Raw genomic sequence first — 23,650 nt, 5'->3', positions numbered from 1 at the left:
CTTTATGTCTCTGTCTTTCTGGTGAGTGCACACACTCTGTAGCAAAACCCCCCCCCCGCCAAAACAAAACAAAACAAAACAAAAAAACACAATTATTTTTGGGACCAACAGGTGGCATAGTGATTAAAGTGCTGGACTCCCTCATGGCTGATTGTGGTTTGAGTCTAGGACCTGACAGCTTGAAACTCACACAGGGCACGTGTACGTGCACACCCAAAATCCTGAGAGAAGAATGAAGAGATTGTGGTGTGGCCATCTGCCCTTGAAGGGTGATTTTTGCCTTTCCATTTTTCTCTGTCTCTCCAGCAAGCGCACATGCCCCTGGCAAAAATCTCTCAAAAATTTTTTATTTTAATTTAATTTTATCATTATTTTTGGAGAGTCTTTTGCTGTAGGGCATGTGGGCACATACGTACTTGTGCCTGGTGTGAAATTCAAGTCGCCGGGTCCAGGACTTGAACTGTGGTCAGCTGTGTGGGAGTCTAATGCCACAACCATTATGTCACCTGCTGGACCCTATGCTCCCCATTCTTTAGAATGGAATATTTGTATAATTTATTTGGAAGTCTTCTGGACTGGAGTTTGTCTCTTTGCTCTCATTTATTAATTTTTGCTTTTTGCTATAGGGCGTATACGCTCACCAGAGCACAAAGAGAGAGAAAGTGAGAAATCAGCCTCCTCTTGGGATTTTTAGACACAATGCCTGGCACGATTTTCAAGCTGCCGGGTCCTGGACTGGAACAGTGCAGCTAGCCATTTGGGATCTAGCACCTTAACCTCTATACCACCTCTGGCCCCTATTCACTAATTTATTCAGTCATTTATGTCAATATGAGTTCATGGGTATTTATTTTATACTTTGGGTATAATCTGATTTTTCTCTCTCTTCTTCTCTCCCTCCCTTTCTTTTTTCTTTATGAGAGAGAGAGAGAAAGCAAGAGAAAAGAGTTTTGTTTTGTTTGAAATGAAAGAGGTATTTTTGTGACAAGGTCTCACCGTATTGCAGTCCTGCCCCACCTCTCAGCTCGGACCACAGCCCTGTGCCGCTGACACTCAGCTGTGTTCAGTTGCTCTAGTCGTTCCTGCTTTCACCACTGGTAGCTCATTGAGTTGGCGCCTGTTCCTTCTGCCACATTCCCTTCAATATGCACTGTTCTGTTCAGCTACTTCCTTACTCTCTGGCACTACCAAACGCTCCAGGATCATTGTGTACATTTCCTGCACGAGTCCTAGAATCAGCTTTTTCTCCCAGGGCCCTGGTTCCTTTTATTGGTATTGGAGACCAAGTTCCTTCTAGTGGCATTAGAAACCAGTTGGTACTGTTAGGCACTCGTATGGTTGTTGGTATAGCCACTAGGGTGTGGTTTCTTTTAGGCTTCCTCAGCTGACAAAGCAAAGACAGATGAGAGACCTTCCTTGTTGGCATGGTTTCTAAGCCCCCCGGTGGGTGACTGATGCTGTGGACAGCACTGAGTCCTGTACTTACTGTGTTTTTTCGGCCTGCTTACCAAGAAAGCCACTAAGTGACAAACAGGCGGGTATCACGTAAAGCGTGGATACTCTGGGCAAAGATGACTCATATCCCTGGCAGGACAGAGTTTCATCACGCGACTCAGAAGGGCATGCAGTATAAAACGTAACAAATTGCTTATGGAATTTTTCATTGACTACTTTTGGACTCTGATAGACTCTGGGTAACTGGGACCACAGGTAACTGAAAGCACAGAAAGCAAAATTAGAGATAAAGGGGCTGCTGTAAATACGTGTCTGTAAACTCCCGTGTACACACATATCTGTAACTTCTCTATGTGACCGTCTGTGCGAAGTTAAATATGATTTCTTCCCGATTCTCAGTCTCTATCCGTTCCCACACGGATTGGTTTGGCCTCCTTTCCTTGCTGATCTGTAAATTTCCACTCTGACAGTGAGACAGTTGGCTCCCCGTATTAGCCATTCATTTATTGCCTTGCCCCGGTGCAGTGCGCACGTTCCGCAGTGTCAGGGTGTTGACCCGAGTGCCTGTGGAGAACAGCTGTGCTGACTGAGTACGGTAGTGAGGCAGAGTCTTTTTTTTTTAGTTACTTAGATTCATGCTTTTCCTTGCACTCCCTTTAGTACCTGGTTGTTGAAATATATTCAAAATAGATTCTTTTGCAGTCTGGGATTCCTCTAACCTCTTACCTTATTTTTTAAAAAATTTAATACATGAAGTTTCATTCTTTGTGTTGTGAAGTTCTATAGATTTTGACAGACACATCATGTCAGGTATGTACTATTACCGTATCGTACAGGCTAATTTCACTGCCCTGGTGTTTCCCCTGTTTATCCTTCGACCCTTCTCAACCCTTAGTTATCATTGCCTCTTCTGGAACGTTATACAATTGGAATTATACAGTATGTAGCCTTTTCAGACTAGCTTCCCCTTAGCAGTATGCCTATAAGGTTCCTCCATGTCTTTTCCATGACTTGATAGCTAATTTCTTTTATTATTTGTTAATGCTTCTTTTATTATTTGTTAATGCCAGAGGCTCATGTGCATGCAGGTGGCGAGGGAAGAACCTGCTAATGGGGCTTGGTCATGCCACCATCTTTTCCAACAATTCTCTCTTTTTTTCTGGGGGGGGGGAGTTGTTGCTATAGGGCGTGTGCCCTCGCCAGACAGACAGACAGACAGAAAGCGAGAAATCACTCCCCAGGGGGAATGGCCACACCACAATCCCTTCTCCATTGTCCTCTTGGGATCTTGGGCACACACGCAGACGCACCCGGCTTGAGTTTGAGCCACCAGGTCCGAGACTCAAACCGCGGTTGACTACCTAGGATTTCAGCAACGTAGCCATTATGCCAACTGCTGGTCCCTTTTTCCAACAAATCTCTATCTCATCAGGATCTTGGGCAGGCTTGCAGAGTGCCCAGTGTCTTTTTCAAGCCACTGGATTACTGCTTGGTCTTATGGGATCCAGGTTCAAGTGCCTAACCACTGCACCAGGGAGCTGGCTCTAATTTCTTTATAGCTGGATAATATTAAATTGAATAGATTTTCCATAGTTTATTCATTCACCTGTTGAAGGACATCTTGGTTATTTTTAGCTTTTTTTTTTTTTTTGGAGAGGTTTCTGCTATAGGGCGTGTGCGCTCGCCAGACAGACAGAGAGAGCCAGAGAGACAGAAAGCGAGAAATCACCCCCCAGGGGGGATGGCCACGCCGCAATCCCTCCTCCTCCATTCTCCTCCCGGGATCTTGGGCACGCACGCACACATGCCCAGCGTGAGTTCTAAGCCACCAGGTCCAGGACGCGAACCGCGGTTGACTACGTGGGAGTCCAGCGACAGCCATTACGCTAACTGCTGGTTCCCTATTTCTAGCTTTTGCAACTACGAATAAAGCTGGTGTAAACATATGTATGCATGTATTTGAGTCGAAAGAATATGAATATTTTTATTACTTTAGATGCATATTGCCAGTAGACTTACTTTCCAAAAGGATTTTACCTATTTTATAAAGCCAAAATCTAATATTCTGAAATGGGATATAAGTCAATATTAAAAATAATAGAGGGGCCAGCAGTTGGTGTGGTGGCTGGGGGGCTGGACTCCCCCATGCCAACTCTGGTTTGAGTCCTGGACCTGGTGGCTTGCTTTCTCACTTTCTCTCTGGTGAGCCCATGTGCCCTATAGCAAATTAAAAAATGATATGAGGCCAGCTGGTAGCATAGTGGTTAAGGTGCTGGACTCCCATGTGGCTGACCACGGATTGAGTCCTGGACCTGGTGACTTGAAACTCATGCTGGGCAAAATCCTGAGAGAAGAATGGAGGAGAGGAATTTTAGGTATGGCCATCCCCCCTCGGGGGCAACTTCTCACTTTCTGTCTCTTTGGTGAGCTCATGCACCCTACAGCAAAAGTCTCACTCAAAAAAAAAAAAAAATGATGATAATGAATAAAATTAAATAAACAATTAAAAAAATAATAATTGAGATAATCTTCTTTTAAATTGTTGATGTACCCAGTTTCTGGCCTGGTGCTTATGTGAGCTGGATCCCACATGGCTGACCATGTGGTCTGAGTCCTGGACCCGGTGGCTTGAAAACATGCTGAGTGCGTGTGCACATGTGCCCAAAATCCTAGAAGGGGAGAGAAATAGGGAATTGTGACGTGACCATTCCGCGCTGGGGGAGTTGCTTTCTCTTTCTCTGTCTTTCTGTCAAGTACACGTGCCCTCTGGCAAATTTAAAACGTAATCCATAAGTTGTTGACCAGATTTTGCTATTCATTAGGAAAATCCAAAGCACTTTAGAAACCTTTGGCCATTAATTATCTCTAGTAGTGCTTTTCTCACCTCATCAATAAATTAGATGTTTAAGATATTTCTGAGCCAACATTCCAGAAGTTCTTGATATGTAGTGATCCAGAATAATAATTTTGTTTAGACCCATTCAGGTTTCACCCCCTTTGACTGTGTTCATTGCTTATGCATGTCTGAATCTCATTTCTCAAGAGTTCAAGGACAGAGCGCCACGTGATTGCCAAGACAGTAAGAATATTCTGATTTATTTGCTGAGGTAGCAAGGAGGCAGTTAGGTGAAAAGCAGCCAGTCTAAGCGAATCAGATGATTTAAATGCAAAAATTAAAACGGGCAGATTTTCACATTTTAGTAGAATAGTTCCTTATTTCTATAGCCTAGTTTCTAATAGAGGTGTGCTGAAAATCTGGGCAGTGAACCAGTGAAAAGTCAAGGAAATGTCTCTTCTGATGACAGAGATCTAGTCTTCTCTAACTTGACAGGCCTTCACTCGGTTTCCAAGAAGAGGTATTGTGGAGAGTGTAGAGGGTTCGTTTTAAAAGCTCTTCTAATTGAGAAGTTTTTAAGTTACCCATACTTCTTCCAGTCACTATCACAACTCTTTTCGTATTTTATACATTGTTACCTTCTATATGGGCAACGGTATTTTATAACTACAATGGACAAGATTTTTTATTTGAAATACAAGATAACTCACTTAAACCAATAACCTGTTGTCTTTTAGCATTTAACACATCTAAGAACTTTTCCATGTTTGTATATAGTCTTCTAAGTATTTTTTAAGAGGTCTGTAGTCCATATGCTTGATTTACTTCAGTGTTTTTAAGAGGTTTCTTAATGTTAGATATCTAGCTGAACAAGTTCTTTTCAGATACTCTTGTTAGAAGAAATGCTTTACAGCCTTGAATGCTTAAAAATCTAACATGTAGAATCTAGCCCTCCTAAGAAACGAAATGTGAGTTATATTTGTAATGCAGTATAATGGTATTAATGTAACATTTGGTGAATTTGACTCTTGTCCCTTACATTATAGCTCTGATAAACTTGAGAGAGATGCTACTGCTATCTGGCTTAATTTTATAATCGTCAGTTGGACGATTATGTTAGGACTGAATTATGTATCCTGTTGTATATAGGAGATTATGACAAAAACCAAAACAGTAGTAGGGATAAAGCCAGCCCTGGCTTAATTTTCTCTTCATTACATGAAATAAGCTTTTAAGACTTGGAAGTATTTGAGGTTTAGCTTATTTTCCACAAAGATAAGGGAGGTGAAAAAGGAAAGCTTGTATTTTATTCTTTAAACAGTTTTGTGCTACAGATGGGAACAGATTCATTTATCAGGCTCTTCATGACATTGTTCATAACAGCAAAAAAATTCAGAGTAATCTAAAAGTAGAATGGGGATTATGTTTCACCTAGATGGTGGACTCGAATTTCACACTTATAGATGAGGATGTTATATAATACTTCTAATTTACTTTTTAATTGATTATATTTAATTTTTATTATCAGAGTGTGCTTGTGCTCGCCAGAGAGAGAGAAAGGGAGACAGAAAAAGAGAAAGCATTCTTCACTGGGGCATGGTTGCATCACATTCCTTTTTCCTTCATTTCTCCATCACATCAGGATTTTGGGTATGCACGCACACATGTTTTTCAAGCTGCCAGGGCTGGGACAAACCGTGTTTGGCCATATGGGATCCATTTTCCTTTTTTTAAAAAATAGAATTATTTTATCTAACTTTATTTATTGTTATTACTATTATTTTTCAGTTTAATCAGACAGAGAGAGAGAGAGAGGGAAAGCGAGAAAGCAAGCCACCAGGCCTAGGACTTGAACCATGGTTGGTCATGTGGGAGTTCAGCTCCTTTAACCACTATGCCCCCTGCTGACCCCAGGATCAACTTTCCATTCATAGCACTTAACTGCTATGCAGTGGGGCAGGCCCAGTAACTTTTATTTTTTAATTTTATTTATTTATTTATTTATTTTGAGAGGTTTTCACTATAGGGCGCGTGCGCTCGCCAGACAGACAGAGAGAGACATAGAGACAGAAAGTGAGAAATCACCCCCCCCCACGGGGGATGGTCACGCTGCAGTCCCTTCTCCTCCATTCTCCTCTCGGGATCTTGGGCACGCATGCACACGCACCCGGTGTGAGTTTTAAGCCACCGGGTCCAGGACACGAACCGCGGTCGACTATGTGGGAGTCCAGCTACATAGCCATTACGCTAACTGCTGGTTCCCAGTAATTTTTATTTGTAAGTCATCTTTATTGGGGTTTAATTTATATACAGTCAAGTATACATACTAAGTATAGCGTTCAAGTTTTGACAGAAGCACAGAGCCATTTAACTACCACCCCAGTCAAGCTTCCATATGTCCCTTTGCATTTGATAAGCAACCACTCCCTTCACGGTTGGTTTTTGCCACTATAGAGTAGGTTTGCCTATTCTGAAACTTCAGATAAATGGAATCAGCTTAGTCAAACTCTCTTTTTTCCCCCTCATGTTTCTGAGATTCATGCTTGTTGTTATGGATGTGAGTAGTTTTTATTGCTGTAATACTCCGTTGCATGAATATGTCACAGTTTGTTTCTGTAGTCACCATTGTGTAGACTTTTGGGCTGTCTTCAGTTTTGGACTGTTATGAATAAAGCTGCAGGGAACATCCAACTAGTTATTTGTGTGGATGTGTTTTCATTTCTCTTGGGTAAATAGCAAGGAGTGGAATTGCTGGGTCATATAATAAATGTGTAAGTCATTAGAAACTGCTAGAATTTTGTTTGTTTTTGTTTGCCATAGGGCATGTATGCTTGCTGGAGGGGATCAGAGAAGGGAAAGTGAGAAATCACACCCTCACCCTCCCCCCCTGGGTGGAGGGGTTGGCCACATCACAATCCCTTCTCCATTCTCCTTTCGGGATTTTGGGCATGTATCCACACTTGCCTGGCCTGATTTTTTTTTTTTTTTTTTAATTTGACAAGAGAGAGACAGAGGGTGAGAGTGAGAAAGGAAGTGAGAAAGCAAGCCACCAGATTCAGGACCTGAACCCTGGTCGGCCATGTGGGAGTGTCCAGTGCCTTAACCACCACGTCACCTGCTGGTCCCAGCCTGGCCTGATTTTCAAGTCACCGAGTCCGGGATTCATACTGTGGTCAGCCACATGAGAATCCAGGGCCTTAACCACCGCACCACCTGCTGACCCTTTTTGTTTTATGTTCTCATCAATGCATGATAATTTTATTTATTACTTTTTAAATTATTTAATTTAGTTTATTGTTATTTTTAATTTGATGAGAGAGAGAGAAAGCCATCAGGTCTGTGACTCAAACCACAGTGGCCATGCATGGGGGAGTCCAGCACTGAAACCACCATGCCACCTGCCCGCCCCGATGTGTTGTAATTTTAATTGTTCCACATACTTGACAAACCCTGATGTCACTGCTCTTTTTGTGTTGTTATTGTTGTTTTAGCCGTTTGGGTGTGTAGCCATTGTGTTTTATTAATAACCTACAAAATTGGAAATAAGTCTTATTGCTTTTTTATAGGAATTTTTGTCTATTTTTAATGAACTGCTTCTGAGGGATTAATTTTCCTTTAATTACTTTCTTGCATGTCATAGGTGGTCAAAATAGTATCTGCTTATCATGTAGGGTGGCTCCTTGCTGTGGTACATAGAGTGACTGACTTTGTCAGATTTTCATGCTTCTTTCACAAGCAGTATGCAAATCCTGGCTGCTCAGAGCTTTTTTCCTTCTTCTGGGAGTGTTTATATTAGCTTTGCAATTTCGCCACCTGGTTAACTTCGGTTGAATAGAAGTTTTATTTGAAGCCACTCCCATTAGTTAGCTAAGGGCCTCTTGATAGGGACTGAATATTGATCTTATGTAAAACTGAGAATTTTGCTAAAGTTTTTACAATGCTGAGACATAAAGTGAAACTGGGTATCATCTAGTTGTGTAAGGAAACAAAAGTTTGGTCTTACTTGTGGATCCTTGGGGTTTTTAGCAGCCTTCTCCCCCTCCAACATTTTATTGAAAAAATTTTCTTAAAGATTATTAATTTTATTTTATTTAGTTATTATTCCATTTGACCAGAGAGAGAGAGAGAGAGAAGGGAGAGAGAGAGAGAGAGTGAGAAAGCAAGCCACCAGGTCCAGGACTTTAACTGCGGTCGGCCACATGGGAGTCCAGCGCCTTAACCACCACGCCATCTGCCGGCCCCTATTTTGAACAATTTTAAACATACAGAAAAGTTGTACAGTGAATACCTTTTTACCTGCCACCTGGATTCTGTAATTAACATTTGCTGTATTTGTTTAATGACTTATTTGTTGGTTTTATTTTTTACTTTTTTTTTTTATAGTTTAAGCTACAGTCTCTTTTTCTGAAAGAAGCATAGATTGGTAGATTCTACTGGGTAGTAGGCATTTTCATGTGGTGTGGAACTTAGTGGTTTTCTGCTGCAGTGGTCTTATGGATAGCTATTTCGTGATTGCAGATATCATTGGTTGAAAACGCATTTACTTATTTGCAAATGAATTCCATCTAGGTTACATATAAAGACAGAAGAAAGGCAAAGGAAGTTGGTGGTAGAAAGGATTTATATCCTCAGGGAGGCCCAAATTCTACCAACCTGCTTGCCTTAGTACCTAACTGATACAAATCCTGTAACACAAAAAACTACTATTTATTAAGTGGTTACCACATTCTAGAATTTGTCTTGTTTTAATTCTCATGAGAATTGCACTACCTATATATATTAATTATAGATTAGGAAATTGAGGTTTAGTGAGACTGAGTAATCCACCTAAGGTCTCTCTCTCTCTCTTTTTTTTAAAGAGATTTTTAGTGTAGGGCACTTGGCCTCGCTGGAGAGACAGAGACATAGAACAGAAAGTGAGAAATCACCCACCCCCCGGGGGGGGAATGGGCACACTACAGTTCCTTCTCTTGGAATTTTGAGCATGCACGCACATGTGCCTGGCATGTTTCAAGCTGCCAGGTCCAGGACTTGAACTGCGGTTGGCCATTCGGGAGTCCAGCAGTGTAACTGTTACTCCATCTGCTGGTCCCAATGTCTCATCTTTTAAATGGCACAGTTGATTTTCAAACCCAAGTTTGTGACTCCAAAACTCATGCTTCGAATCAGAGGTCTGCATTGCTGCAAGTTCCCTTTTCCAACAGAATTCGTATGTGGCATTTATGTATGTCTTCAGAATTGGGTCACACCTAATTTGATCTTAGCATAGTAGCGTTCTTGTGGAAAAGAGGATGATCTTAGCATAGTAGCGTTCTTGTGGAAATTAGGATATATCAGAGGAATACTTTTTTGTTTTTTAAGAGTTTTTTTTTTGCTTTAGGGCATGCACTTGCTGAAGCCGGCGTGAGTTTTAAGCCACCGGGTGCAGGACGCGAACTGCAGTCGACTACATGGGAGTCCAGCGACATAGCCATTACGCTAACTGCAGGTCCCTACCCTTTTTTATTTTTTAAATTAATTTATCTTTTTTTTTCTTGAGAGTTTTTTTGCTACAGGGTATGTGCGCTTGCCAGAGAGACAGAGAGAGACAGAGAGCCCTAAAGAGAGAAAGTGAGAAATCACCCCCCCCCCCCCCCAGGGGATGGCCACGCCACAATTTCTTCTCCTTCATTATCCTCTCGGGATCTTGGGCATGCGGGCACATGCGCCCGGCATGAGTTTAAGTCACCGGGTTCAGGATTTGAACCGCGGTTGACTACATGGGAGTCCAGCGACATAGCCATTACGCCAACTGCTGGTCCCAATTCTCCCAGGATCTTGAGCACACATACATGGCCTATATGAGTTTCAAGCCACCAGGCTGGTGTGGTGCTCAAACCACAGTTGGCCATGTGGTAGTCCAGTGATGCAACTTCTATGTCATCTGCTGGCACCCACAGGAATACTTTTTTTTTTTTGGAGAGGTTTTTGCTATAGGGCGTGTGCGCTTGTCAGACAGACAAGAGAGGCAGAGAGACAGAAAGCAAGAAATTATCCCCCCAGGGGGGATGGCCATGCCACAATCCCTTCTCCATTCTCCTCTTGGGATCTTGGGCATGCACGTACACGCGCCCGGCGTGAGTTTTAGTCACTGGGTCCGGGACTTGAACTGTGGTCTACTACGTGGGAGTTCAGTGACATAGCCATTACACTAACTGCTGGTCCCCACAGGAATACTTTTTAATGACAAACATTTTTATGACTGTGAAGACCTCTTAATTCTTGAGGAGGGAGGGCTGATTGTGAAAAAACCCAGATCCTGGGTTTTTTTCTGACCTCATTTCATTCTCTGAAGAATGAAGGAATTTCCCACTTTGTATTAAGTTGTGGAATGTGTAACAGTCCTTCTATAGTTGAACCAGATAAATACTAGCAAATGTGTCTAGGATGTGACACTGAAGTTCTTTCTTGTTTTTGTTTTGTTTTGCCAGTCTGAAGCTTGGTTTTACTAGTGAAACCCCAGCAAGCTCCCTTACTTCTTGACTATTCTTGGTATAAGCCTCACTTAAGTTTCTAGGATAATTTTCAGTGCTTAATTTTGTGAGTGGCTCAAGGAGCAATGTATTTCTATTTGAAAACTGAATAAAAGGTGTGTATTGAAAGAAATAGTGTTTTTGTTTTGTTTTTGCCCTAGGGCATATGCACTTGCCAGAGACAATGAGAGAGAAAGTAAGAAATCACCCTCTGGTGGGGTAGCCATGCTGCAGTCCTTTCTCTTCCATTCTCTTGGGATTTGGTGTGGTTTTCAAGCCATCAGGTCTGGGGACCCAAACTAGGGCCATCTGGGAGTCTAGTGCTTTAACCACCATGCCATCTGCTGACCCTATAAAGCAATATTCTTGATCTTTTTGGAAATTACATACTCCTTCTGAAGCATACTCCTCAGGAAAAAATGTATAAAATGCATACAAATAAAGTCTTACATATAAATTTTGTAGGCTCACTGACTCCCAAGTATATTGACTGAGACTCCTTCTGAAGCATACTCCTCAGGAAAAAATGTATAAAATGCATACAAATAAAGTCTTACATATAAATTTTGTAGGCTCACTGACTCCCAAGTATATTGACTGAGTACCCCAGATTAAAAAGCCTTTTTAAAAAAATATAATTACTTATTTTATTTATTCATTCATTTATTTTAATTTGACCAGAGAGAGACAGAGAGAGAGATAATTTGACCATAGAGAGACACAGAGAGCGAGAGAGGGAAAGTGAGAAAGCAAGCCACCAGGTCCAGGACTCAAACCGTGGTCAGCTATGTGGGAGTGTCTAGCACCTTAACCACCACGCCACCTGCTGGTCCCCAAAAAGCCTTTAAAGGAAAAATATTAGGGAGCTAAAAGGTCAGATTTGAGCATCAGTTCTTAAACTTTTTTCATAAATGTGCATTTCATAAATTTGCTAAAAAATGTTTTAGCATGTAAGATATTTTGTTTAATCTCTAAGGTGTAATTTCTCCACTTCATTAATAAAGTATTTGTGGATATTCATAAATGAAATTCTCTGATAATTTTTTTTTATTTTGGAGAGGTTTTTCACTATAGGGCACGTGCGCTCGCCAGACAGAGAGAGACATAGAGACAGAAAGCGAGAAATCACCCCCCAGGGAGGATGGTCACGCCGCAATCCCTTCTCCTCCATTCTCCTCTTGGGATCTTGGGCACGCATGCACATGCGCCCGGTGTGAGTTTTAGTCATACAGACAAGAGAGGCAGAGAGACAGAAAGCAAGAAATTATCCCCCCAGGGAGGATGGTCACGCCGCAATCCCTTCTCCTCCATTCTCCTCTTGGGATCTTGGGCACGCATGCACATGCGCCCGGTGTGAGTTTTAAGCCACCGGGTCCGGGACGCGAATCGCAGTCTACTACATGGGAGTACAGCGACATAGCCATTACGCCAACTGCTGGTTCCCATTCTCTGATAATTTTTAACCTTTGTTTTTTCTACTTATCTTTTTTTTAACCATCAAAACATTTCCTCAGAATTATGAAGGCCAGGGGCCGGCAGGTGGTGTGATGGTTAAGGCGGCTGGACTCCCATATGACTGACCACAGTTCGAGTCCCGCATCTGGCAGCTTTCTTTCTCACTTTCCTTCTCTTTCTCTGCGGTCAACTTCAAAAAAATAAAATAAAATAATGACAATGAATAAAATTAAATAAAATAATTCTTTAAAGAAAAGAATTATGAAGGTTGAAGAATTATAAGATATCTTTTGCTAATCCCAAACTTTAAGTTTCTGTTTCTTTAACCAAAATCTCTTTATGTGTAGTTCTTCTTTCCTTTTTCTACTTTCTGATGTGGGCATTTAGGCATTCTTCTAGGCTATTTAAGTATTTTAGTACATTAATCTTTGCAACAAGTCTGTTAGATGTGTTACTGTCCTCATTTTTTTTTTTGGAGAGTTTTTTTTTTTTTTTATCGTAGGCCACATGCGCTTGTCAGAAAGACAGAAAGAGACAGAGAGACAGAAGTGAGAAATCACCCCCACCCCCCAGGGAGATGGCCACACTGCAGTCATTTCTCCTCTGTTCTCTTGGCATCTTGGGCACGCATGCACACATGCCTGGCATGAGTTTAATTCACTGGGTCTGGGACTTGAACCATGGTGAACTACATGGGAATCCAGCGACATAGCCATTATGCCAACTGCTGGTCTTGTTACTGTCCTTATTTTACAGTTATGGAAAGCAAGACCAAGAAACATTAGATAACTGGATCAAGATCAATTCTGATACATTTATTAGGTAGGACCAGGATTAGAACTCCTGTAAATCCAACTCCAGAGCCCATTTTCTTTCCATCTTACTATCCTTCTATGTGATTAGAACTGGTCATGTATTTCTTGATCACTGGTTTGACCTGGTCTGACCTTAAAACCCAAATTTCCACTAGTGAGAAGTTCTTTATTTTCTTCTATACCTAGCTTATTTTAAAATTAATGAGTTTTTTTGGTTTATAAAGTTAGACTTTGAGGTAGTGAAGTGTCAAGAGTGCTGAATTTACTGGCTAGATTGTTAAACTCACAATTAGGAAGGGAGCTACCTGGATGATCTCTGCCTGTTCTGTTTATAGAAATGGACGTTTCAGATACCGGACTCTGACAGAGACAATTCCAGTGATTGAAAGTTTGTGGATGTCTTGTTACTAAACTTAGCATCATTTTCAGGAAGGAAAAACCCTAATGGTTTGGAACAGAACTGAAAAAGAATTTGAAGGGTAGATAAGCATTAAATATTAACTCGATTAGAGGCCAGGTGTGTATTTCCTACCTCTCCTGGGACGGCCGTGGAGGGGACCCTCCAGGCCAGCTGCCCGGCTGTGTTTGCTGAGATGGCAAGCTGACTCAGCATTCTGTGAGGTAGTTTGGTTTGCCGAGTGAGCTTTGTGAGACTCAGCATCTTTCTTGACAAAATTATTGTTCTTCCAAACCTCGTACTTTTTCTCATTTTAGCCTTTTATACGCAGTAAAACAGGAAGGAGAGTGAGTAGGTTGATTTACTATATAACCTTAGGGATGTATATTTTTTAGTTTGTGTGGATTACAAAAAGCCTTAAGTGAGAGTCTCACTTAAGAAAAAAGTAGATAGGATCTTGAGAGATTAATTGAAATGGGAGAAAGGACGTTGGATCAGGCAATGAAATTTTAGAGACGTGATCTTGCCTTTTAAAAACACCTGGTGACTGAGGAACCTAGTACATATGATGATTAATAGCATTTGACTCCCAAGGTAGTGAAACTTAGTATAAAAGAAAATTAAATGGACTAATTTGGGGATATGGTGTGACACTGGATGTAGACGGAATTATCTTGAGTCATACTTTTTTGGGGTCTTCACAAGTGAAGGCAACGTGTTTTGTGAAATATCTTTTAACAGAATTCTCGTGAGGTTTAAGAGACAAAAGGTACAGTTCAAATGGCAGGATTGTCAAAAGCCCCTTTGATTGTATCGTGTACATGCTTAGGATGAGGAAATCGGACTGTTTAGCTTAAAAAGCTTTGTTTCCTCCTCAGCTTCACCCTCTTTCCCATGAGCTTTTCTGAGGCTGTGTGTGGGATTCTAGCATAGAGGAAGGGTAGGTCCTCTCACCTGTTTCCATTTTTTTTTTCCCCTTGCCATAAGTTCACAAACAGTTTTCCACATTAGGATCTGTAAAAACATAAAGAACTTTCCTGGAACCAGATTAATCTGGGTCTTATGGTTCATACTGTGTGACACTGGAGTGGGGGCAGGTGGGTGGAGGTACAAGATGTTTGGACCCTTCTGGTTTATGGGATTGTCTTTTTCCCTTTTTCCTCTCAGGAACGGCGTGAATGTTGAGGGGGCGACACACAAGCAGGTGGTGGACCTGATCCGAGCAGGCGAGAAGGAATTGATCTTGACAGTGTTATCTGTACCTCCTCATGAGGCAGATAACCTAGATCCCAGCGACGACTCGTTGGGGCAATCATTTTATGATTACACAGAAAAGCAAGCAGTGCCCATATCGGTCCCCACATACAAACATGTGGAGCAGAATGGTGAGAAGTTTGTGGTGAGTGTCAGCCCAACTCGATCCTTAAACACCCAGGCTTTATTTCCCCAGTCTTACCATCGTGAATATATTAGAGCAGTAGGATGAAAGGCTACAACCAGTGCAGTGTGTCTACCAGGAAGATGGCTTCATGCAGAAATAAAAGATACTGCCCTGGTTTATTGCAGAGAGTGAACTACAGTAATCAAGAAGAGTCTTATTTCTGCCTAAGTATAATGCCGTTTTATTTTCAGACAGTTTCAAGTGTGCCTTGTGGTTTGTTGTAAACATGTGTGAGTTTGTTTTGTTTGTTTGCTCTTTCATTAGCTGCCCTTATCTCTTTGCTAATAGCAATTTGATAGCATTTACTGTTGAGTCAATGGAGCTATAGAACAAGATTAATTTGAAAAGGTTAGTATCTGCCAAAATATGTAGGTAATAGAGATGTCCGTCCATTTCGGAACCTGTACATCCCTACACCCTTCTCCACATCTTGTTCTTTTTCATTTTCTTTGGACATACCTGTGTATGAGTAACTGTGGTTTTTCCCAAGGTCCTCGTTATACTCTGAATGCAATTCCCATAAGCTGGTTTACACATTTCCCGCCTGTTGCTGTTGGAGCTGTGTAGGAAAGCCCACCTCGGGTTCCTGGTGAGGTGTGCCAGCCCCCTTCTGAATGTCTTTGTTTGTTCTTTAAAACCTAATTGCCACTGATGGCTTAATCTACTTCATTTTTCTCTTGGTTTTACAGTATGCTTCGTTTGCCTTTGGTTATTTTGGGAGTGTTGATAAAATGAGAAGTGTTCATTATTCTCTGCAGAAAATGCAGTGGGTTCTGTTAGATATTGGCAAACAGACTACAGGTGTTAAAGCTGACCTGCTGACTAAAGTTACAGTTTCTGAAACTGGGTTTGTTCCCTGGGTAGGAATGAGTCACTGAATAGTTATGGTAAGTTTCTTTTGGTGGGGTGATGAGAATAGCGAGGAATCTAGAAAAGTTGCAGAGGGAGCAAGTAATGTTTGATTGTAGCTGTAGGATGACTGAGATGATAGTACATGTTTTTTTTTTTTTTTTAAGAATTATTTTATTTAACTTTATTAATTTTAATTTTACTAGAGAGAGACAGAGTGAGAGAGAGATGCAAAGTGTGAAAGCAAGCTGCCAGGTCCGGGACTCGAACCACGGTCGCCCATGTGGGAGTCCAGCGCCCTTAACCACCACGCCACCTGGTAGCCCCAAGTACATGGGTTTTATATTAGCATGGTCTCTGTATTCTTAGAACTACACACAAATTTTAGGTTTTTTTGCTTTTAGAAGTGCTAACTTGAATTGTAAGGCATGTAAGAAGTTGAAATCAAGGTCAGGTCCTAAAAGTAGAGCAGGTTGGATGTTGAAACCTTCGGGAATTAACTAAGACCTTGGGAAATTCTGTAGACTTGAGGAAAGGAATGAGACTAATTGGTCTTTTTTTTAAAAAAATCGATGTTATTGAGCATAATTTATCTACATTAGCATTTCCCCATAATTTTTTTTTTTTTTTTTTTTTTTTTACTTTTTAAAAAGCTCTTTGCTATAGTTCACATATTCTCCAGAGAGAGAGAGAGAGAGAGAAAGAGAAAAAGTGAGAAATCATTTCTCAGGGTAGATGGCAACTCTGCAGTCCTCTTCCATTCTCCTCTTGGGATTTTGGGAATGCGTGCACATGTGCTTGGCATGTTTATCAAGCTTATAGGTCTGTGACTTGTATCACGCAGTCAGCCATGTGGGATCCAGCACCTTAACCACCATACCACCTGACTGGCCCTGCATTCTCTCATAATTTCTCTACATTAGCATTCACCCAGTTTAGTGGATGTTTTTGACCAATGTACATAGTCTTATAACCGCCCCCACAATAAAGATATAGAACATTTTCATCATCCCAAAAAGTTCCCCTCATGCCCCCTTTGCATTCAGTTCTTTTCCCCATCAGTGCCTTTTCCAACTGGTGATCTGCTTTCTGTCATTCTTACTTGACATTTTCTATAACATCAAATAAATGAAATCATTTTGTGTCTGGCTTTGTTCAGCTAGTGTAGTCCTTTTAAGATTGATAGACATTGTTGTATATATCAATAATCTGTTCCTTTTTAATTGCTGAGAAGTAATCCATTGTATGGATTTACTACAGATTGTTTATCTTTATTGTTGGTGCATATTTGAGTTGCTTCCAGTTTGAGCTATTATGACTAAAGCTGTCATGAAATAATATTAATGTGAAGGTCTTTATGTAGACATATGTTTTCATTTTCCTTGAATTCATACCTCAAAGTGGAATTTGTAGGGTCTTTTGGTCAGTTTTAAGTTTAACCTTATAAGAAACTGCCAAAGTTTCCCAAAGTTACTGTACCATTTTTGTATTCTCATTTGCAGTGGAGAGTTCCGGTTGTTCTATAATCTCTTGAACACTTTGTATTTTCTGTCTTTATTTTAGAGAGATTTTTTGCTATACAATGCATGCGCTCACCAGAGAGATGGAGAGAGTGATAGACAAGAAGCGAGAAATCACCCCCTAGAGGGGCGGCCACGCAACAGTCCCTTCTCCTCTATTTTCCTCTTGGGATTTTGGGCACACATGCACACATGCCTGGTGTGAGTTTTAAGCTACCAGGTCCGGGACTCAAACTGTAGTCGATCATGTGGGAATCCAGCAACATAACCATTATGCCATCTGCTGGTTAATATAGTCATTCTTGTGAGTTTGGTGGTATCTTCTCACTTTTTTTTTTTTTTTTTTTTTTTTTAAACAATAGGATGCATGCACTTGCTTGGGAGAGAGAGAGGAAAAGAGAGAAATCACCCCCCAAGGGGGATTGGCCATACCATAATCCTTTCTCCTTCATTCTCTTCTTAGGATTTTAGGCACATATGCACATGTGCCCGGCGTGCCAGTCAGGATTTGAACTGCATAGTCAGTCATGTGGGATCCAGTGCCTTAATCACCATGCCATCTGGTGGCCTCTATAATGGCTTTATTGAACTATGATTTATACACCATAAATTCACCCATATAGCATTCAGTTTAGTGCTTCTTAGTGTGTTTACAGTGTTGTGCACCCATCATCACAATCAGTTTTACAATTTTACTGCACGTCAAGAAGAAACCCTATAGCCTACTGCTGTCATCCCCAAACCTCCCGTCCATTCCAGCACTGGGCATCCACTGATCTGCTTTCTGTCCTATAGATTTGTCTGCCCTGGACATTTCTTATAAATGGAATCACATGGGTTTTTTGGTGGGTTTTCTGGCATCTTCCATGTAGTATGTTTTCAAGGCTTATCTATGTTATAGCATGTGTTACTACTTCATTTTTATTGCTGAATAACATTCTACTACACAGATACACCACTTTTTTTTTTTTTTTTTTGGTTTGCTTAGGACATATGTTTCTGCCAGAGAGAGAGAGTAAAAGTGAGAAATCACCCCCAAGGGGGAATGGCCATGCTACAGTCCCTTCTCCTCTTGGGATTTTGGGCATGCACACACATGTATCTAGCATGTTTTTCAAGTCGCTGGGTCTGGGATTTGAACCATGTAGTTGGCCATGTGGGATCTAACAGCCCTATCAATCATGCGACTGGCTGGCTCTAAGCCACTTTTTATTCATTTCTCAGTTGATGGACATTTGGGTTGTTTCTACCTTCTGAGTGTTATGAGTAACACCATTATGAGCATTTTTATATACACTTTTATATGGATGTATGTTTTCACTTCTTTTAGATATATACCTAGGAATGGAATTAGCTGGGTTATGTGGAAACTATTTTTTATTTTTATGTATTATTATTTTAAATTTGCTATAGGGCATGTGTGCTCACCAGAGAGAGATGAGAAAGAGAGCAAGAGAGGGAGAGAGAGAGAAGTGGAAAGCAAACTTCCAGGTCTGGGACTTGAACCATGGTTGACCACGTGGGAGTCCAATACCCTAACCTCTGCATTACCTGCTGGTAACTCTTATGTTTAATCTTTTGAGGAACTGCCAAACTGTTTTCCGAAGTGGCTATCTTGTAGTTTTCACTGTTATGTTCAGGTCTCTGATCCTTGTTTTTGTTTTGTTTTGTTTTGTTTTGTTTTGTTTTATTCCAATTGCCAGAGAATGTGTGCTCTGACCAGAAAGAGACAGGAAGAGGGAGAAAATACCTCCCACCTACAATGGGGCATGGTCACACTGCAATCCTTTCTCTTTCATTTCTTCATCCTGTTGGGGTCCTGGGCATGCCCAGCATGTTTTTCAAGCTGTCAAGGTTGGGATTTGTTCCACACAGTTAGCCATGTGGGACCTGGCTCCCTTAACCTCTAGGCTGCAGGGCCAGCCCCTGTGATCCATTTTAAGTTGTTTTTGTATACTGCATGATATGAGGGTCAAACTTCTTTTTTTCCCCCCATATGGATATCTAGTTGTTTCAGCAACCTGTATTGAAAAGGATATCTTTTCCCACATTGAAATACCTTGGTATAATTGTTGGAAATTATTTGGCCATATGTGTGTAGTTCTGTTTCTGGAGTCTTTAGTCTACTTCATTGATTATATGTCTGATCATTTCAACATTTGTATCATTTTAAGGTTGGCCTCTCTTAAAATATTTTTTCTTTTTCTTTTTCTCTTTTTTTTTTTTTGGCGAGGGAAGGTTTTTGCTATAGGGCATGTATGCTCACCAGAAAGAGAGAGAGAGAGACAGAAAGTGAGAAATCAACTCCCGGGGGGATGGCCATGTCGCAATTCCTCCTCTTTTATTCTCCTCTCAGGATCTTGGGCACACACACACATGTGCCTGGCATGAGTTTAAGCCACCAGGTCTGGGACTTGAACCATAGTCGACTACATGGGAGTTCAGCGACAGAGAGATTACGCCAACTGCTGGTACCAGAAATGTTTTTTCTTTTGAGAATGGGTCCTCCTGGTTCTTTATATACTGGGAATTTTGGATCATACCCTAGATATTGTGAATGTTACATTGTGTACTCTGGGTTCTGTAAATGCTAATGAGGAATGTTTTCGGTTTACCTGGCAATTCACTGTTAAAGCTGTAGCGCTTTCAGTGGGTTGTCCTTCAAATCTTAGTCCAGTTCTTCCCGCCTTGCTGTGTTATTTTGAGTCTATTTACATTGTTCAAGCAAGGATTAGCCTGAGATTCATGTGGTGTTCATTCACAAAATTAAGGAATCCCCTTCTTCAGTATTCTCTTTTAGGAATCTCTGCTTACTCTGGCAGCAGCCATGGTTCACTAGAATCCTTCTTTTCTATTTCTTCAAGCCAGAAAGATGTCAGGGTTTCTGTTGGCATTTTAGTTGCTTTAGTCATGCTACTTTGTGACCGACTGATGCCTACCATCAGCGCACAGCCCTGTAAAAGCAGGACCCTCTACCCCACCTGATGTAGTTGATTGCCCTATATTTTGACTTCCCTCCACAATCTCTTTGCTTTCAGCATACTGTTTTTTTTTTTTTCTTTTTTGTATTTTGTTCAGAGCTTGTAGTTGTTATCAGTGGGAAGGTTGGTCTAGAGGAAATTTATGCAACAATACCTGACGTGGGACCTTCTATCAGATTTCTCTTTATGTATAATAAAGCTACAATATTATGTCTTCTTGATGGATTGATCCCTTTAACATTATGAAATACCTCTGTGTTAGTAGTCTCTGTTCTGGGGCTGGCAGGTGGCGTGCTGGTTAAGGGCACTTAACTCCCACATGGTCAGCTGTGGTTTCAGTCCTGGACCTGGAGCTTGCTTTCTCGCTTTCCCTCTCTCTCGTTCTCTTTGTCCCTCTCTGGTCAAATAAATAAATAAATAAAGTTAAATAAAATAATTCTTTTGAAAAACCTTTTTTTAACTTTAAACTTTATTTAATTTTATTTATTATTATTGCTTTATAATTTGTCCAGAGAGAGACAAAGAGAGAGGGAAAATGAGAAAGTTGCCAGGCCCAAGACTCGAACTGTAGTCGGCCATGTGGGAGTCCAGAGCCCTTAACCATCATGTCACCTGCTGGCCCCAATAATCTTAAATATTTCTCTGATACTAACATATTCCCACTAACAGTCATTTTGGCTTTCTTTTGTTATTGTTTTAGTCATGCATCTTCTTTTTTTATTTTTGACTTATCTGTATATTTAAAATGAAAGTGAGCTGCTTATAGACAGCTTATAGTTGAGTCTTGGTCTTTTTTTCTGAGTATGTAGACTATAATTACTGATATAATTTGCTTAAATTTACCATCTTGTTCTTTATTATCAATATCTCAAATATTCTTTATTCCTTTTTGCTTCCTTTCCTGCCTTTGTTTGGATTAATAGATAATCTTTAAATGATTCAGTTTTATCTCCACTTAACTGCTTTATTAAGTATAAATTACTGTTTTCTTTGTAGTTTTCTGTGTTTACAGTATATGTCTTTATAAGCATCTGTCTTCAGATAATATTTCACATATAGTATAAGACATATATGAATATATTTCATTTCCCTGTCCCATCCTTTGTTACTGTTGTTGTATATTTACCTCTGTATGTGTTATAAACCCTGTGCTGCATTGCTAGCTTTGCTTTAAACAACTACATGTTAAAGACTTAAAAATGAGGAAAGAGAGGAATAGTGATTAAGGTGCTGAACTCCCATGTGGCCAACTGTAATTCTAGTCCTGGATCTGGTGCCTTGAAAATCATGCCGGTTACATATGTGTGCATGCCTGAAGTCCTGAGAGGAGATTGAGGAGAAGGGATTGCAGCATGGCCATCCCCTTGGGGGGGGAGGTTTCTTACTTTACCCCTCTCTGTCTCTCTGGTGAGCACAACACATGCCCTATGGCAAAAAACTAAAAAACTAAACAAACAAACAAACAAACAAAAACACTAAAAAAAAATGAGGAAAGAGTTCTCACATATTTACCATTTGTGGTACCCTTCTTTTCTTTGTGTACGTCCAGTTTCCATATGGCATCATATTCCCTCTGCCTGAAGAACTTCCATTAATATTTATTGTAGAAGGGCTGGTAGGTGGCGTGGTGGTTAAGGCGCTAGACTCCTACATAGCCGACCGCAGTTTGAGTCCCAAACCTGGCAGCTTGTTTTCTCACTTTCACTCTCTCTCACTCTGTCCATCTCTGGTCAAACTAAAAAAAATAATAAATAAATAAAAGTTAAATAAGTAAAATAATTAGAGTGGTACTGCTCTAGACAATGAATCTCATAGATTGTATTGATCTGAAAAAGTCATTTCACTTTTACGTTCAGTATTTTTACAGGCTATAGAATTCTGGATTCATAGTTTTTTTATGTCAATTCTTTGTTTTATTTTTTATTTTTGCCAGAAGGCACGTGTACTCACCAGAGAGAGACAGAGAGGGGGAAGAAGAGGAAGCACCCTCCCGTGGGGAATGGTCACACTGTAATCTCTTCTTCTCTATCTCTCCCTTTTCAGGATTTTGGGGACACACACACACACACACACACACACACACACACACATACACACATATGTTCCTGGTGTGTTTCTTAAACAGCTAGGTCTAGGACTCAGATCATGTTGTCAGCCATGTGGTGTCTGATTGCCCTAACTACCAGGCCACAGAGCAGACCCTCTTTTTTTTTTGAAGAGATTTTTGCTATAGAGCATGTGCAGTTGTTGGAGAGACAGAGAAAAAGTGAGAAGTCACCCCTCCAGGGGTGATGACCGCACCAGTCTCTTCTCTCTTCTCCTTTTGGAATTTTGGGCACACATACATACATACCCAGCATGAGTTTCAAGCTGCTGGATCTGGGACTTGAACCATGGTTGGCCATATGGGAGTCTAGCGCCTTAACCACTATGCCAACTGCTGGATCCTCAGGCCCTCTTTTATTGGGTTGGGAAAGTCATGACAAATTTTCCTATTTTTTTTTTTTTTTTAATTTATTTAAGAATTACTTATTTGTCATTATTTTTAAAAAAAATTTTGCTGCAGGACATGTGCACTCACTGGAGAGAGAGAGAGAAAGAGAGAGAGAGGAGAGAGAATGAGAATGAGAAAGCAAGCCACCACTTTGTAAGCTAAATAATGTGATTGAGGGACTAGCAGTTAGCGTAATGGCTATGTTGCTGGACTCCCATGTAGCCGACTGTGGTTCGAGTCCCAGACCTGGTGGCTTAAACTCATGCTGGGTGTGTGTGCTGGGCGTGTGTGCGTGCGTGCCCAAGATCCCGAGAGGAGAATGGAGGAGAAGGGATTGTGGCGTGGCCATCCATCCCCCCTGGGGGGTGATTTCTCGCTTTCTGTCTCTATCTGGGACACGCGTCGACACAAAAAAAAAAAAAAAAAAAAAAAAAACCTCTCCAGAAAAACAAAAATGTGATTGAATGTATATATAAAAAATTTTACAGTGTACTCTGGATGGAAAATCTCATTTTGTATGCTGTAATGATGTACAGTGAATGAATGCAAATAAATAAATTGAAAGAAAAAAATTTCAAAAGTAAATAAATAATAATAATAAAAAGAAAGCCACCAGGTTCAGGACTTGAACCATGGTCAGCCATGTGGGAGCCCAGTGCCTTAACCACCATGCCACCTGCTGGCCCCTTCTATGTTTTTTGTACAAAAATGTGTCCTTAAATATTACCCCAGTCTTTTTGTTTGCATAGTGTCTGCTGAGAAGTCTGTGCATTTAAATTTTTGGTCTTTTCTGTTTTTTGGTTTTTTTTTTTGAGAGGTTTTTGCTATAGGGCACATGTGCTCACCAGAGAGAGAGAGACAGAGAGACACAAAGCGAGAAATCACCTGCCCCCCC

At 40.8% G+C, this 23,650-nt stretch overlaps 1 protein-coding gene across 1 annotated transcript in view; it reads left to right on the top strand.

Annotated features, from left to right (window-relative positions):
* The window catches only part of SNX27 (sorting nexin 27), a gene marked incomplete at its 5' end in the record, with an annotated part of 91,132 nt that overhangs the window by 17,598 nt on the left and 49,884 nt on the right, over nt 1-23,650 (top strand). The window contains 1 exon segment of the mRNA XM_006168511.3: nt 14,638-14,869. Within this exon segment, the coding sequence (XP_006168573.2) occupies nt 14,638-14,869 (232 nt within the window).

The sequence above is a fragment of the Tupaia chinensis genome, unplaced genomic scaffold, assembly GCF_000334495.1.
Source record: "Tupaia chinensis unplaced genomic scaffold, TupChi_1.0 Scaffold145814_1, whole genome shotgun sequence".
NCBI classification, from domain to species: Eukaryota; Metazoa; Chordata; class Mammalia; order Scandentia; family Tupaiidae; genus Tupaia; species Tupaia belangeri.
Note: the sequence above shows the minus strand (reverse complement) of the source record. Positions and strands in the feature narration are given on the sequence as shown.